The sequence below is a fragment of the Festucalex cinctus genome, chromosome 2 (assembly GCF_051991245.1).
Source record: "Festucalex cinctus isolate MCC-2025b chromosome 2, RoL_Fcin_1.0, whole genome shotgun sequence".
Lineage (NCBI taxonomy): Eukaryota > Metazoa > Chordata > Actinopteri > Syngnathiformes > Syngnathidae > Festucalex > Festucalex cinctus.
In genome coordinates this window covers 45,564,908-45,583,271 of record NC_135412.1, presented here as the reverse complement: position 1 = coordinate 45,583,271, position 18,364 = coordinate 45,564,908, and the positions used below count along the sequence as shown (strand labels likewise).

Sequence of the window (18,364 nt, the reverse complement as noted above, 5' to 3'; positions counted from 1 at the left end):
TGACGAGGAACAGGAGGTGGCGGCCGCATTCCATGCGCCGCCTGACGAGGAACAGGAGGTGGCAGCCCAGGCGAAGCGGCCAGGGGCTGCGGCGGCCCAGGCGAAGCGGCCAGGGACTGCGGCGGCGGCGGCCCAGGCGAAGCGGCCAGGGACTGCGGCGGCAGCGGCCCAGGCGAAGCGGCCAGGGACTGCGGCGGCAGCGGCCCAGGCGAAGCGGCCAGGGGCTGCGGCGGCAGCGGCCCAGGCGAAGCGGCCAGGGGCTGCGACGGCAGCGGCCCAGGCGAAGCGGCCAGGGGCTGCGGCGGCAGCGGCCCAGGCGAAGCGGCCAGGGGCTGCGGCGGCAGCGGCCCAGGCGACGCGGCCAGGGGCTGCGGCGGCAGCGGCCCAGGCGACGCGGCCAGGGGCTGCGGCGGCAGCGGCCCAGGCGACGCGGCCAGGGGCTGCGGCGGCAGCGGCCCAGGCGACGCGGCCAGGGGCTGCGGCGGCAGCAGACAAGGTTCCGGAGCGAGAGGTTGCAGCAGACAAGGTTCAGGAGCGAGAGGCTCCAGCAGACGAGGTTCAGGAGCGAGAGGCTCCAGCAGACAAGGTTCAGGAGCGAGAGGCTCCAGCAGACGAGGTTCAGGAGCGAGAGGCTCCAGCAGACGAGGTTCAGGAGCGAGAGGCTCCAGCAGACAAGGTTCAGGGACTTGAGGCCTGTCTGACCCGTCACTCCCGACGCCACGGAGCAAAGCCAGTACCTCCTTTAGCCCGGCAATGGCTCGGTCGCAGGCTTCAAGCCCCTCCTTCTGCCCGGCAATGGCTCGGTCGCAGGCCTCAAGCCCCTTCTTCGCCCAGGGCTCCCATTCCGCCATTGCCCCCGCTGGGTCCAGTTCTGGTGGAGTCATTCTGTCACGATGTGGGGTGTTGAAGGCAGGACCCAAATGCAGGAGGCAACCAAAAAACAGGGCAAGGCAGGGATGCAGGTAAAAAAGGGGATTTAATTAACAAAAACTATAAACAAGGTACTATGAAAAAATTTACAAGATCAAAAAAACTAACACAAGGCATGGCATGGCATGGAACACAGGGACAACAACAGGCACAACAGATACTATGACTCCACAAGAACCGAACGGAAAACAGGGGACTAAATACACACAGGCTAATGACAATGACTAGACACAGCTGGGCAAGACACAAGTGGCAGGGGAAGCTGATTGGTGGATACACTGGGAAGGGAAGAAACACTCAGGTGGACGTGGTTTGACATAACGGGACAAGGGAAGAAACAAGGAACACATGACAAACGACCAAAAGACAACAAAAACCCACCCCCACCAAACCAAAACATGACAATTTTGGCATCCGGATGATGATTCTAGCATGAAATTGCTTGGCCACTTGTTAATTTTTAAGATTTTGACACATTCAGCTCAAATGTACAATCATGCGCTAAAAACGCATTTGAAGCCATAAAAAGATTATTATGGCTGTCAAACCTCAACCAAACGTTGTGCACTGAAATCTCTTGCTGTATTTAGTTTATTCTGGCATCCGGATGATGATTCTAGCATGAAATTGTTTGGGCACCTGTTAATTTTTAAGATTTTGACACATTCACCTCAAACGTACAATCATGCGCTCAAAACGCATTTGAAGCTATAAAAAGATGATTATGGCTGTCAAACCTAAACCAAATGTTGGATCTCTTGCTGTATTTAGTTTATTCTGGCATCCGGATGATGATTCTAGCATGAAATTGTTTGGGCACCTGTTAATTTTTAAGATTTTGACACATTCAGCTCAAATGTACACAATTGCTGATTATGGCTGTCAAATCTAAACCAAACGTTTTGCAATCAAATCTTTTGCTGTATTTAGTTTATTCTGGCATCCGGATGATGATTCTAGCATGAAATTGTTAGGGCACCTGTTAATTTTTAAGATTTTGACACATTCAGCTCAAATGTACAATCATGCACGAAAAACGCATTTGGAGCTATAAAAAGATGATTATGGCTCTCAAACCTAAACCAAACGTTGTGCACTCATATCTCTTGCTGTATTTAGTTTATTCTAGCATCCAGATGATGATTGTTGCATTAATTTGTTTGGGCACGTGTTAATTTTTAAGATTTTGACACATTCACCTCAAATGTACAATCATGCACTATAATAACGCATTTGGAGCTATAAAAAGATGATGATGGCTGTCAAACCTAAGCCAAACCTTGTGCACTCATATCTCTTGCTGTATTTAATTTATTCTAGCATCCGGGCGATGATTCTCCCATGAATTTGTTGGGGCACCTGTTAATTTTTGCGATTTTGACACATTCCCCTCACATGTACAATCATGCGCTGAAAACGCATTTTGAGCTATAAAAAGATGATTCTGGCTGTCAAACCTAAACCAAACGTTGTGCACTGAAATCTCTTGTTGTATTGAGTTTCGTCTAGCATCCAGATGATGATTCAAGCATTAATTTGATGGGGCTCATGTTCATTTTGAAGATTTTAACACATTCACCTCAAATGTACAATCAGGCGCTGAAAACACCGGGTCGCAGCAGCAGGTGATGAGCAGCACAGGACTCAAACAATCAATGTGAATGTGGTGTGCTTTTCCTTTTTAATAAAAAGCTCACCTCACAGTGGCTGTCATACCTAAACCAAACGTGGTGGACTCAAATGTCTTGTCTAGTTTATTTTAGCATCCGGATTATGATTCTAGCATTAATTTGTTGGGGCACATGTTCATCTTGAAGACTTTGACACGTTCACCTCAAATGTACAATCAGGCACTGAAAACGCATTTAAAGCAATTAAAAGCTCACAACTGCTGTCAAACCTAAATCAAACATTGTGGACTCAAAATTCTTGCTGTATTTAGTTATTTTATCATCCTGAAATGATTCCCGGGTGAATTTAATTGTGCACATGTTCATTTTGAAGGTTTTGACAGATTTGCAGGTGCTGAAAACCCATTTTAAGCCATAAAAGAGATAATATTGGCTCTCAAACCTAAACCAATTGTTTTGTACTCAAATTTCTGACGGTATTTATTAGTGTGTTAAAATATGTTGCACATGGTGTGCTATGGTGCTATGTTATGGTGATGCTTATTAGTTTAATGTTCACCAAACAAACCAGGCGTATATACTTTTTTTTATTGATTTATTTTTTATTTTTTTTTATTTTTTTTTATGAATGCAGATGATAAAACACAGCAAACAGTAAAAACAGTAAAACATTAAAAATTACAAAGTAGGTGTTGAGTAAGTTTAACTCTATTTAAAATCAATTTTAAATTTAAATAAATTTGACTATTTAGAGTAGGACCAAATCGACTCAATTTTAGAGTAACAACAAACTCAACCTTCAGCGTGGAAGACTGCCACACTACCACCTGAGCAATGTTACTGTTTGCTTCTGTCCAAGAGGAGACCAAACCCATTGTGTTTGCGCTTGGTGTTAGGAAGATTCCAGCTGTTATGAGTTATATACTAACACACAAAAGGAGCTGCATGGCCCAGGGAGTAGATTGGCTGTCTCCCAAGGTGAAGGTCATGAGTTTGCTCCTCAACCCTTGAGTGCCTTTCTTTTTCAATTCTTTATTTTAGTCTCTTCCAAGTGTAAATATTACTCTAAAACTGAGTCTAATTGGTCCCACTCTTAATCGAGTCAAATTTGCTCTACAGGATTTGCTATGTAGTTGGATTTCCATACACCCGTACCCAATAATGCTGTCCTAACTAGCCTTGAATATAAACTGAGGAAGTCTACTCGGATGAAAGGCAAAACACCTTCTAAGATGGTTGAATGAGAACATTCACAGGCATCATACAGTCCTACAACAAACTTAAGCACCTAACACATACAACACAAACACACTAATGAACATAATGAATATAATGAATATAAACAAAACAAGTGAACATGCGAATGAGCATTAAAATTAAAAACACAACATGCTAATGCAATCAAAAGAAACATAATGAAACACAAACTAAGAAAACCAACAATAATGAACTGCAAAAATTCCAATATAACTGAAAACTAAAATGCTTATCAAATTGTAGCACTAGCACAAACACATGCATGGGCATAAAGGGCAAGTCAACGTTGACCCACAAATGCGGTGGCAGCTGCTCATTCCGAAATCTGCAAGAACACACAAAAATGTGTAAGCAACACTAGCTAACATGCTCGTGAAAATAAAAGCCAAAGCAATCTGTCCTCAACATTGACTAATATGCAAATGAGTATGTCACATAAATGTGACATGACATGAGGTAGACCAGGCGTTAGGGTTAGGGTTTGGCCGGGAGTGCCATCTAGTGGGCCGCAAAGTAATTTCAGTTGTGTAACTCTGGGCGGCAGCTTTCAATTAAGACTTTGTCCACATGTATCAGGGTAATTTAAAAACCGAAATATCCCCCCAACCCCGTGTAGAAAAAAACAATCTGTCATATTGCCCGGTAGCATTGTACTAAATTAATTCATAATCCTCCGTATTCTGTTTAGCCACGGTGCTGTCAGAATGTTGTGGGTCGGGGCACACAGCGCGCAAAGACTCCTTCGGATTACTGCACGCATTCTAAGAGGCTGTTACAACATTATAAACAGCGTCACAGAACCTCAGTTGAATGAGCTACTCTTGACGCTCGCATTTCTTGCATCTAATAATGCCAAAAATATGCAGCATGTCAGAATTTCATGTTTTCTTCTATTTCCAGGTTTCTTTATGCGTTCAGCCATTGTCATTCAAGATGCCGCATGTCCAATCAGGTATTGTACAGAATGCCCCACCTTTCCCAAGCAAATCACCGTGGTGTAGTCCCAGAGACTGATAATGTGAAGAACTCTCTTGAGCGAATCAATCTGTTACACTGCCTCATTTGTTAAAATTGTTTATTTTTTTTTAAATATATATTTTTTTAAATCCACATAAACGCGCACAAAAACGTCTTTTTGGGCACCTTATTGGGTGTCGGTGTTTATGTCATTGATCATTGTCATTGTATCATGTTATTTTGGTAATGATTTTATAAAACTCAGCTAGATTGAATTTAGTTATTAAATACAAACAATAAGAAGTCAACCTAAATCATACTTTCTGAATGGGCCACTTTTTACAGGAAACGTTCGAACCCAAGGTAAAAACCCCCTGAGATTGAATATAAACAACGCTACCTGAAGATTTAATTTAGTTATTAAATACAAACAATAAGAAGTCAACATAAATCATACTTTCTGAATGGGCCACTTTTTACAGGAAACGTTCGAACCCAAGGTAAAAAAAAAACCCTGAGATTGAATATAAACAACGCTACCTGAATTTTAATGAACATGTTGTAAAAGATAAACAACACACCTGCCATGCATGAAATGAACATTCAACTTAAACATTAGCTAACAATATACTAATGAACATAAGATGCAAAAAACACTCGCTAGCTTGCAAATAAACATAAAAAGTAAACAAAGTTTTTCAGTACATTTGTAGTGATTTGCTAAGCACGGTTAGTGCTGCGCAAGGTAGGAGTTGTGTGACTGACTCACCAGAGCAACGTTGCTGACATTAACGTGCTGGCGCGTTTGAATCCGCAGCTTGTTGACGGCGGTTTCAGCGATGTCGGCTCTCTCTTCAGCATCGTCAAGCTCTTGCTGCACCTTGCGGAAGCGCATCGAAGTGCCGGTCACTTGCTCCTCCTGATGGACAAACACCACGTATAAAAATAGAAAACTTTTTTTCATGAAAAGATGGTGGTGGCATAGAGGAGACCTTAGTCCACTTACGGCACTCTCGGCTTGTCGCTTGTAACTTTTGACTTTACTTTGAAGTTTCTCAATGATTTTCTGCATCCTCAACAGTGTCTCACGGTCCTCCTCAGACTGAAACACACACAGGCTACCTTCACAATGCAAGCAAATGCAATTTTTTTTTTTTTTTTTTGCCCAAATGCGACCTCTATCTGATTATTTTTTTATAGACAGATCGACTATTCCAATTTTTCAAATCCGACCTGGGTCACTTTCATATGTGGTCCTAGATCGGATACGTATCCGAAATTTTGTAATGCGACCTCAGTCTGAATTTTTGAATATTTACAAATATTAAGCCATTAAATGCACACATAACTTTAAAAAAAACAAAAAAACATGTAAATTGCACGTACATATGTGAAAAACACACACTTACATATATTTGTAAGTGGAATGCTTGTATATAAAGTACCCCACATTCACCCATTCATACGCACTCTTACACCAGTGGTCGGCTACTGCCATGCAGGGTGCTACCAGGTCCACTGGGAGCAAATTAGGGTTCAGTGTCTTGCTTAAGACACTTCGATATGGTCATGAGGGCTCAGGATTGAACCCACATCCTCCAGGTTGGAAGATGATCACTTTACCACTGAACCATGCCACTCCATTGCTTGAACATTTCTGAAACAAACCTCTCCCCACACTATAAGAGCTGCTGACCCCTATGAGTTGCACAAAATAATGTTCACATAAAAGCAAACTTATTTTAAAATTGCATAAAATAATTGACCTGTTTTGTCAGCCACTGCTTATTGCAGACAAACTTATTGAGTATCTATGTCTCGTCAAACTTTCTGACAGGTGTGATGTCACTTCCTGTCCCGTCTCTTCACTTCCGATCTTATGCTGCATTCGAGGATGGTAGGAAGTCAGACTTTTCCGTGTTCAAGCCAGGAAGTGTGCACAGGAACGCCCCCTCGAACTCGGAAATTCCACCTTCGAAGTTGGAATAAAAGAAGGATCCCGAGTTAACCGACGGACTACAAGTGACGTCACTCTACAATTGTTTCCACTTTGGAAACACAGACCGTGAATGGTAAAACACAATTTATTTTAGTATAAAATTAGATAGCTTTCTTCATTCATAAATATTTGATTTGATTTATTGAACATATAAACAAGCAAACAGCAGAAAAAAACAGAAATTAAAAAGAAAGGAAAAGAAAACCCCAATAAAATCATCAATCAATCACAGTTTACATGTTCAAAAGGGAGTAGGAAGAAGTTAAAAACGCATCTAGTCCTACCAGTTTACTTTGTATATCTAAACTTATTTTATTATTAATACAATACTAGTTTACTATTTTTTTAAATAAAATGTATAAACCTGGTTATATATACAAGTGCAATTAGACATGCGTGCATTTACCAATAACATATATACATGAATTTCCTAGACATATACCATAACACCTATCTAAATCATATACTCATACTCACATGTACAATTTTCATACTCTGGTCTGCCATAACTATTATATTAATATTCGACATAACATCACATAACACAACCTACGTGACAGTATGCCACTCTCTATCCCTGCTTGAAATTATACGGCGAACGACTGAACTGTATGGAATGCTTACGAAATAAGATAAAAACAATAAATGAAGCAAATTTACAAGAAGGTAAAGTTTGATGCAGGCCAAAAATTAGTTTTAAGAACCAAAACAAAAAACAAGTTACCACTATCTGCCATTTATGTTGTTTACTTTGCCTCGAATGCTTTCAGGTCGGAAATAGGAAAAACCAACTCGCATATATCCGACTTCTGACCATCCTCGAATGCAGCATAAGTCCCGCCCCTCACTTCCGGGCCCACCCATTTACCTAAATGTGGGCATGTTTCCGTCATACTTCCACCCCTACGTCCAAATATGGACTTCCTATGACATCACACTTCCTGTGATCCAGAACATCAGGACATGCTTAAAAAAGTCTCAACTTGTTTGAACAAGTCGGGACATGTCGTAGCATGAATGATGATGTCATTTTGACCCCACCCTTATGCCCAAATATGGGCATGTTTCCTGTACCGCCCCCTATACCCAAGTATGGACTTCCTATGACATCATACTTCCGGTGATCCAGAACAAGTAAGGGCATGTTTGAACAAGTCTCAACTTGTTGAAACAAGTTGGATGTCATTTTGAGCTCACCACTATGCCCAAATATGGGCATGTTTCCGGTACGGCCCCTTATACCCATATTTGGACTTACATCACACTGACATCACACTTCCCAACATGTCCTAGAATTAGATGGATAATGCCGTTTTGACCCCACCCCTAAACCCAAATATGGGCTTGTTTCCGGCCCCACCCTGCACGACCTGGGAGTGTCAATACAATGGCTACAAATTAGCTCAATTAGCTGCTTAAAAATAAATAAACGCGGGCAGGCGGATGGCTGGATGACTGGTTAGCACGTCCACCCTCCCAGTACTGAGGACGCAAGATCGAGTCCGGGCTCCGGCCTTCCAGGGTGGAGTTTGCATGTTCTGCCCATGCCTGCGTGGGTATTCTCCGGGTACTTCGGTCTGCTCCCACATTCCAAAGACATGCATGGCAGGTTTAATTAGGCGTGCTGAATTGTCCCTAGGTTTGATTGTGAGTATGGATGGTTGTTCGTCTCTGTATGTCTTGCAATTGGCTGGCAACCAGTTCAAGGTGTCCCCCGCCTACTGCCCGAAACCGGCTGGGATAGGCTCCAGCACCCCATGACCCTTGTGAGGAGTAAGCAGTTAAGAAACTGGATGGATGGGTGGATGGATGGATGGATGAATGGATGGATGGATGGATGGATGGATGGATGGATGGATGGATGGATGGATGGATGGATGGATGGATGGATAAATAAACACGATGGAAGATACAATGAGATTCTTGGTACAAACTGCATTGTGGAATGCAGGAAAAAAATGTGTGTGTTTGTGAAGGTGTGTGTTCATGCGTGTGTGTGTGTGGGGGGGGGGGTGCGTGTGTGTGTGCAACCTGGCCGGTGATCTCTTTCAGCTTCCTCTCGTAGCGCCGGACGCCTTTCTGGTACTCCTCACGCTTCTTCTGCTCCAGGTTTAGCTCTGTCTGAAGCTCATGCACCTGAACGCATATGTAAGGTGTGATGTCTTCTATTACACACGGCCAGTACACCTGACACTTTGGTGACAATAAGTATACCAGACTAGACCAGGTTTAAGTTGTGGTGCTCCAATACATGATTTTTTAAAATTTGAACATAAGCAAAGGCAGACAGATTCTGTGCTCCACTGATATGTGTGGAGGATGTCATTGCATTGAAAGAAAGGAATGTGTATGTATGTGTATGCGTATCAGTGAGGAAAGGTCCAGATAACAGATGTTTTGGGAGCAGCGAATTCACAGTCACTCAAGACGAGACGCCAACTACTAGTAGAAAGTAATGTCGCTGACATGCAGACCCTTTTGTCGGAGCGAGTCACAAATAGTTGATGAGACAAGTCAGCTGCCATGCCACCACCCACTGCCACGAACAACTTCAAAATAAAGCGTACTAAGGCACTGATGTCTGTTGTACTGTGATTGGGAATATTTCATTTTGAAGTTGGGCTTTCTATACCACGTGTTACCGTCATGCATAGCATTGCTGCAGCTAGCTTTGCTGTCTTCCTGACCATGCACACCAAATAAACAGGTAACCGAGGTAGAAAAAAAAAAAATTCATGCATTTTTTTTAATCAGACACTCTTTTGCAGGTGCCTTGAAAAATGTTTGCGTACTTGATAAGTGATATTTGCTGTGATAAGTGATAAGAACCTGTTGATTAGTTTAAAGAAACATAGCGTTTATACTAGGGATGGGTACCTTTCATATTTGAACCGATACTTACCAATTCTTGGTACCTGCAAATCGAAACCGGTACTGAACGGTACCAATGTTCGGTACTTTTTTAGATGTGTTTAAGTAGTAATAAATATTACATTGTATAAAATGTCAACATTTAATTTTCTATGCTATGTTCAGCAAAACACCCCATCTTCATAATATGCATTCTCCTGACAGCTACATCCATGTTGGCAGCATTGTCAACAGTAATAGCTACGACTTTGGATTTCATTCTAAAGTCATCTAAGATGCTGTCTATCTCCTCAGCTACAACTGACCCTGTCTGGGAGACATACACTGCCCTTGTATGGAGGACTTTCTCTCTCAGCTCAGCTTCAAATACATAGTGACTGTAATGTAGTGATCTTGAGCCATACTACTCCATGCATCTGCAGTCACTGCTTTCAGCTCTTCTTTCACATTAACCTTTTCAACATTATACCAAGGTGGGATTAACGTGTTGCAAATCATTTCTGTTTGGGGGGGTCGTGTGTACTTTGGATTCAGGTCCCTTATCATCTCCCTATAGTAATTGTAGAATATTATGGAATATTTGTGTTTTAAGATTAACCCAAAGCGGATGCCGTAGGTTGCGCCTCCTACAGGTTGGCTGTAGGCAGTGGATGTTTTGGTTTTTGCTCGGCACTTCCTTTTGCTTACCCTGGAGTAAACGCCACGTTCTGGAAAACATATGTCTCTCTTTTTTATTACCACCACACACAACATGGTGTCAGAAATTTAGGACTCATTATTTTTGTGGCGACTTCGTGTTGTGATTTTTTTTTCATCGAGCGGGACCATTGTGCTACCACGCTGTTTTTTTTCTTCACAACACATAATGGTGGACGGATTCAGATAACCCGACCCGCTGATGGCAACATTGCCGAGAAGTGAGAAATTAATTATTTGTTGTAAATCGATCTGAACAGATTTCACAATGGTTTTGAAAAAGCCAGATGGTATTGAGTCAAGACAGCTCGTGGAAGGTTTCAATTGCTGAACCAAGTCTACTACAGTATTTTGATCCACTGAGTCAAATTCTGTCATTGTAATTAAATTATTCCTAGGTGATTTTAAGTGCTGCATCATTTTGTTATTTTGCTGGTTTGTCACAATGTTTGACCTGATGGCTTGTACTTTTTCACTAAAGTAGCAAGCAAATTCATTGCATTTATCTGTTGAGAGGAGTTCTGGCGCTGTTTGATTTGGGGGATTTGTAAGTTTGTCAACCACGGCAAATAGAGTGCGTGTATTCCTACGAATAATTTCAGAAAAGTGTTGTTGTCTAGTTATTACTAACTCTTGGTTAAAATGACAAAGACATTGTCTGTACAGGTCAAAATGAACTTGGAGTTTAGTTTTTCTCCACTTACAGGAGGTACAGGCGTGTGCAGTGTGTAACAGCACAAAACCACACCAGCAGAAGGAGCCGCTTCTCCTACCTATACCCTGTTCCAGAGCTCCCATGGTCAACCACAGTAGCAGATATCTTCGATTGGCATGGCCAGCAGTATCTGGTACTTGTTGACTCATACTCTGGTTGGTTTGAGATTGACCTGTTATGCAATCTGACATCTGCTACAGTCATTGGGAAACTCAAGCGTCACTTCTCAGTCCATGGAGCACCTCATACCCTCATCACGGATAATGGACATCAGTTTATGAGTCACCACTTTAAAGATTTTGCAAAGCAGTGGGACTTCAACCATGTGACAAGCAGCCCTGAGTATCCTCAATCCAACGGACTGGCGGAGAGGGAGGTCCGTAGCGCTAAAGGCCTCATGGAGAAATCTTACAGAGACAAAACCGACATCTTTCTCAACCTACTCAACTTAGGAAATATACCTCGGGATACCAAACTTGGATCTCCAGCACAAAGATTGATGTCATGACAGACCACTCTACCTGTCTCCAAAAGACTGCTTGAACCCAAAACGTGCAAGCCTCTAGAAGTGTGTGATCGACTTTTCGGCAAAAGATTGACACAAAAGATTTATTACGACAAAGCAAGCCGACCTCTTCAACCTCTATCTGAAGGACAGGTGGTAAGGCTTCAAACAACCAAAGGATTTGACCTCATCTGAGTTGTAAAAGAAACATGCAAAAAGCCAAGATCATGCCTGATTCGGTCAGAAGGACAATCCTACAGGAGAAACAGGAAGAACATCTTACCTGTTGCTGAACCTACACCGACGCAGACCACCCCGCAAGACTCTTGTCAGGACACCGAGCCGAATCCAGCAAGGCGTGTGACACATTCAAGGCATGAGGAAGTTGGACAGAATATGGACAACGAGCACACTAAGACCCAAGTATCGATACCTGACCAGTCTTGCTATGATCATGACAAATTCTACAGAAGGCAGAGGACGTTTTTGTTCGGCACTTCCTGTTGCTTACCCTGGAGTAAACGCCATGTTCTGGAAAATGTATGTCTCTCTTTTTTATTACCACCACACACAACAGTAATAAATTAAATAACAATATAAATTTACTATTTTTTCTTCAGTTTGTTCCATCTAAAATAATAATTATCATTAGCAGAAGTAATAGTTTACCTAAACCACGGGGTGTCCGCTGATGAAAAAGGCAGCATTCCTTTAATTAATCACAAATGCAGACACAGCCTTGTGACACTCTGCTGTCCTCCCATGGGAATAGGATGCTTCTTTAGCTTTGTAAATGGAGTCACCGTGGCAGCCCTCATTTTAATTTTAGGGCGGATTAACAATGAGTCCAATGGAACACCAAATAAAAAAGCACGCACACACATTTACGTTAAGGTTTTAAAGTCGGAGGGGGCCGAGGTGATAATTCTAACACTGGCTACTGCAAGTTAAAAAGCGAAGCTGACCTGATGCAAAGCACAAGGTTTATTTTCCTGGGACAGACGTGGATGATGCCTCACTTTTTGCGTTGCCATTCTCAAAGTTGTCGCTCGTGAGGCTGTCAATGCCACTACTAAATGCTGATGCCATGTCGTCCGTGGTCAGAATCACGAGGCGGCGTCCCGGTGCTGAATGCGGGAGACGCGGGCACAGGACATCGAAGACTGTCGAATATTGTGCAGTCTTCAGCCTTTAGCCAAATATTGTGTTTGACAAAGTGCTTCATTAGATTGGTTGTGTTACCGGTACTGGCCTTGTATTTTCCGCAGCAGATATTACAACAGGCGTGATGTGCATCGCATTTTGTGAAGTGGAGCCATACTTTAGAACACTTTCGGTTCATGCTGGCTTGTTTTGAAATGTGAACCGGTGGCCGAATGACGTCATTACATTATGTAATGACGTCATTCGGCCACGGTTCACATTCAAACAAGCCAGCCGTGAAACCGCCAACGTCGTTCCTAAGTTCTGAGCTCCACATCACAAAAAGCGCTGCACATCGACGTTCTTGTTTCGTAATATCTGCTGCGGAAATATCAAGGCCAGAATCGGTAACCAACCATCCATCCATCTTCTTCCACTTATCCGAGGTCGGATCGCGGGGGCAGCAGCTTTAGGAGGGAAACCCAGACCTCCCTCTCCCGAGCCACTTCAACCAGCTCCTCCGGCGGGATCCCAAGGCGTTCCCAGGCCAGCCGAGAGACATAGTCTCTCCAGTGTGTCCTGGGTCTTCCCCGGGGCCTCCCGCCGGTGGGACATGCCCGGAACACCTCTCCAGGGAGGCGTCCAGGAGGCATCCGAACCAGATGCCCGAGCCACCTCAGCTGGCTCCTCTCAACGCGGAGGAGCAGCGGCTCGACTCTGAGCCCCTCCCGGATGACCGAGCTTCTCACCCTATCTCTAAGGGAGAGCCCGGACACCCTGCGGAGGAAACTCATTTAGGCCGCTTGTATCCGGGATCTCGTTCTTTCGGTCACGACCCACAGCTCGTGACCATAGGTGAGGGTCAGAAGTTCGGAACGTAGATCGACCGGTAAATTGAGAGCTTTGCCTTTTGGCTCAGCTCTTTCTTCACCACGACGGACCGATACAGAGTCCGCATCACTGCAGACGCTGCACCGATCCGCCTGTCGATCTCCCGCTCCATCCTGCCCTCACTCGTGAACAAGACCCCAAGATACTTTAACTCCTCCACTTGGGGCAGGATCTCATCCCCGACCCGGAGAGGACACGCCACCCTTTTCCGACTGAGGACCATGGTCTCGGATTTGGAGGTGCTGATCCTCATCCCAACCGCTTCACACTCGGCTGCGAACCGCTCCAGTGAGAGTTGGTGATCACGGCTTGATAAAGCCAACAGCACAACATCATCTGCAAAAAGCACAGATGCAATGCTGAGGCCACCAAACCGGAACCCCTCAACGCCTCGGCTGCGCCTAGAAATCCTGTCCATAAAAGTTATGAACAGAATCGGTGACAAAGGACAACCTTGGCGGAGTCCAACCCTCACTGGAAACGAATCCGACTTACTGCCGGAAATGCGGACCAAACTCTGGCAACGGTTGTACAGGGACCGAACAGCCCGTATCAGGGGGTTCGGTACCCCATATTCCCGAAGCACACCCCACAGGACTCCCCGAGGGACACGGTCGAATGCCTTCTCCAAATCCACAAAACACATGTGGACTGGTTGAGCAAACTCCCATGCACCCTCGAGGATCCTGCTGAGGGTGTAGAGCTGGTCCACTGTTCCACGGCCAGGACGAAAACCACACTGCTCCTCCTGAATCCGAGATTCGACTTCCCGACGGACCCTCCTCTCCAGCACCCCTGAATAGACCTTACCAGGGAGGCTGAGGAGTGTGATCCCTCTGTAGTTGGAACAGACCCTCCGGTCCCCCTTCTTAAAAAGGGGGACCACCACCCCGGTCTGCCAATCCAGAGGTACTGTCCCCGATGTCCACGCGATGTTGTAGAGGCGTGTCAACCACGACAGCCCCACAACATCCAGAGTCTTTAGGAACTCCGGGCGGATCTCATCCACCCCCGGGGCCCTGCCACCGAGGAGCTTTCCAACCACCTCAGTGACTTCCACCCCAGAGATAGGACAGCCCACCTCGGAGTCCCCAGACTCTGCTTCCTCAAAGGAAGACGTGTCGGTGGAATTGAGGAGGTCTTCGAAGTATTCCCCCCACCGCTTCACGACGTCCCGAGTCGAGGTCAGCAGCACCCCATCGCCACTACACACAGTGTTAATGGTGCACTGCTTTCCCCTCCCGAGACGCCGGATGGTGGACCAGAATTTCTTCGAAGCCGTCCGGAAGTTGTTTTCCATGGCCTCACCGAACTCCTCCCATGTCCGAGTTTTTGCCTCAGAAACCGCCGAAGCCGCGTGCCGCTTGGCCATCCGGTACCCGTCAGCTGCCCACAGGCCAAAAAGGCCCGATAGGACTCCTTCTTCAGCTTGACGGCATCCCTTACCGCTGGTGTCCACCAGCGGGTTCGAGCATTGCCGCCGCGACAGGCACCGACCACCTTATGGCCACAGCTCCGGTAGGCCGCCTCAACAATGGAAGCGCGGAACATGGCCCATTCGGACTCAATGTCCCCCGCCTCCCTCGAGACAAGGGAGAAGCTCTGCCGGAGGTGGGCATTGAACTCTTTCTGACAGGGGATTCCGCCAGACGTTCCCAGCAAACCCTCACAATACGTTTGGGTCTGCCAGGTCGGACCGGCATCTTCCCCCACCATCGGAGCCAACACTCCACCAGGTGGTGATCAATTGACAGCTCCGCCCCTATGGAGAGAAATTTGTGTCTTTATTTTCAATCAAACAAAAAAGGAATTTGCAGTCAAAAAAAAATTTCAATCAAACAAAAAGGGGATTTGCAATCAAAAAAAAAATTCAATCAAACAAAAAGGGGATTTGCAACCTCAAATAAATTTTAATCAAACAAAAAAGGGTTTTCATATAAAATAAAAATTTGCAAACAAAAAAAAAACATTTCAAACATGGATTTGAATTTTAATAAAATCTTTTGCAAGCATTTTTTTCGTTTTGTTTGCGAATCTGTTTTTTGGTTGCGAATCTGTTTTTTGGTTGCGGATCTGTTTTTTGATTGAAACCTGTTTTTTGGTTGCGAATCTTTTTCTGCGTTGTGTGGGCGGGGTCCTCCGTTCAACCGATGATAGAAGCCTTGTCATTGGTCAGCTTGGAAGCCGCTGCGACAACTTTCATTGGTCAGATAGGAATGGGGGTGTGACAATGTTCGTCTGACTATTTCCTGGTTCATTTTGTCCAGTCGCCGCCAGCATCGAGGTAAATATGACCCCCCCCCCCCCCCCCCCCCACTTCTAGTTTTCCGTTTTGTTTATCTGACATTTATCTAAAAGCAACCCTTGATCTATCGTTTATCCGGTGATTTGTTCTAACCATTACAATTAACGTAATCACTCACTCAGCATTGCTTAGCCATGTTAGCTAGCTAGGTAACTGATGGTCCGATACATGAGTCAGTCATGAAGCTATGTTGTTGGCAGTCAAAACACAAATATACGGCTAATTTGGGATAGCTGTTAGGATGAAGTTTTTTTGTTTTTTTTTATACTCATAAAGAAATCTTTGCATTTGTTTCACATACAGGCAGGGCTGGGAATCGAATTTATTTACACTAGCTGCTTTCCCTAAATCTTGGATGTTTGAAGTAGAGATTAAATTCGTGATAATTCTGTGATTATTATTTATTGGTCCTGGTTGTTTACTGTATGAGTCAGATTGAAACAGAAGGGGAATCTGAGTTGTAGGTGTACTTTTGCAATTACACTGACTAGATTTTTTCTTTTAGAGTGCGAGCAGACCAAGGGGTAGAAAATGTAGACATAGCGAGATGCATGTTTACTGTAAGAGGAGCAGGCCAGGGCAGTTTTATTGCTGGTAAAAGCGTACATAACCAGAGGAAAAAACTTTATATGAGTAAAAGTTCTTGGAGTTACTGTAGCTTTCATAAATGTATTTGATATTACAGATCCAGCAAGCTGAAGAGACACTACCCTTGGACCATCACGGTGAACACGGGATCGTTATACCTGACATCCACTGTCGTTTACCTGAGGAAAGACTTGTTGCTTTACGGCAAATCAATCCAAACAAGGAGTCCTTGAGTTTTGGTCGCGTCATTTATTTGCAGACTCTCAATGTTGCTTCTAGTGCTAGTGTCTCGCGGCCCAAAGGGTCATTTAAATTTATGTAAAAAATGAAAATAAATTCCTGTGTAAAACAGTTTGACTTTTATTTCATAAAAAAAAGCATGCATATGAACTAACAACCAGTCAATTATTCAGCATTTTATAGATTTTATACAGACATTTTTCTCAAGAAATGATTGGCCTGCCAACAAGAAATCAAGAAAGCTCAGAAAATGAACTGTTAAACTTAAAACAAACATTTTGGTAGGAACAGTCTGTAATTACTCAAAAAAAATGAAATGGATGTGATTTTTTTTTTTTGCCCTTTCAATTACACTGTGTCAAATCTGGCATCAAAGGTGATAGCAGTCAGTAGATGTGATTTAAAGGAATGGTAATCACTCATATGAGCAGTTGGAAATGTAATGGTGTTTGTGCAGGGGGTAACATAATGTGTGACCTGGCATTTGTACCTCACAATTGTGGTCAAAGTTTATTGATATTTTAAATTGCTCTCTGTCTGACATAAGCAGGTGCTTGTGGCCCTGCTCAGTTATCCACAGCATCACCTCATGAAGAGAGGTGACCAACCACCAACTTCATCTTCTGCATCTAAAAAGTAAAGAAAAGTGTGCTTGAATTAAGTACCAAACATGTAAAAAAAAATAATCTGACAAAGTTATGTTTGACACATGTTTTGAACATTATTGAAACAGGAAAACTACAATGAAACAATCACAGGAACTAAATGTATTTATATTACGTAATCTGTCACTTCCTCTGTATTTCAAACACCCAAGACATAATAAATGTAGCAGAGGCTACTTATTTCAATGACCAGAACTTCTCATAAGTGATTAATAATTAGCATTTTATTAATGTAATGATGTAATGTAATAAAATAATCATGAATAAGCATAATAACAGCTATCTCAGCAGGCCGTTTATTTGGGCCGTTTCTCGTACCAACAAAACATCACGATTCATGACTAGACTAACCAAAATCAAACGGTTACGTGGCCTGGATCCTAGTAGTAGCAGTGTCACCGCTTTGACGGTGCATGAGTTCCCCCTCTTTTTCAACCTGACTCGTACAGTAAACAACCAGGACCAATAAATAATAATCACAGAATTATCACGAATTTAATCTCTACTTCAAACATCCAAGATTTAGGGGAAGCAGCTAGTGTAAATAAATTCGATTCCCAGCCCTGCCTGTATGTGAAACAAATGCAAAGGTTTCTTTATGAGTATAAAAAAACAACAACAAAACTTCATCCTAACAGCTATCCCAAATTAGCCGTATATTTGTGTTTTGACTGCCAACAACATAGCTTCATGACTGACTCATGTATCGGTCCATCAGTTATCTAGCTAGCTAACATGGCTAAGCAATGCTGAGTGAGTGATTACGTTAATTGTAATGGTTAGAACAAATCACCGGATAAACGATAGATCAAGGGTTGCTTTTAGATAAATGTCAGATAAACAAAACGGAAAACTAGAAGTGGGGGGGGTGGGTCATATTTACCTCGATGCTGGCGGCGACTGGACAAAATGAACCAGGAAATAGTCAGACGAACATTGTCACACCCCCATTCCCATCTGACCAATGAAAG

The 18,364-nt window shown here is 43.7% G+C and overlaps 1 protein-coding gene across 2 annotated transcripts in view; it reads right to left on the bottom strand.

Annotated features, from left to right (window-relative positions):
* Positions 1 to 3,203: 3,203 nt before the first annotated feature.
* Positions 3,204 to 18,364, bottom strand: part of LOC144014872 (myosin-7B-like) — a 508,753-nt gene continuing 493,592 nt past the window's right edge. For both annotated transcript variants that reach the window (XM_077515180.1, XM_077515181.1), the window contains 4 exons: positions 8,806 to 8,910; positions 5,782 to 5,877; positions 5,545 to 5,694; positions 3,204 to 4,143 (listed from right to left, as the gene is read on the bottom strand). In XM_077515180.1, the coding sequence (XP_077371306.1) occupies positions 4,132 to 4,143; positions 5,545 to 5,694; positions 5,782 to 5,877; positions 8,806 to 8,910 (363 nt within the window). In that variant the 3' untranslated portion in view covers positions 3,204 to 4,131. The remainder of the gene's footprint in view (positions 4,144 to 5,544; positions 5,695 to 5,781; positions 5,878 to 8,805; positions 8,911 to 18,364) is intronic.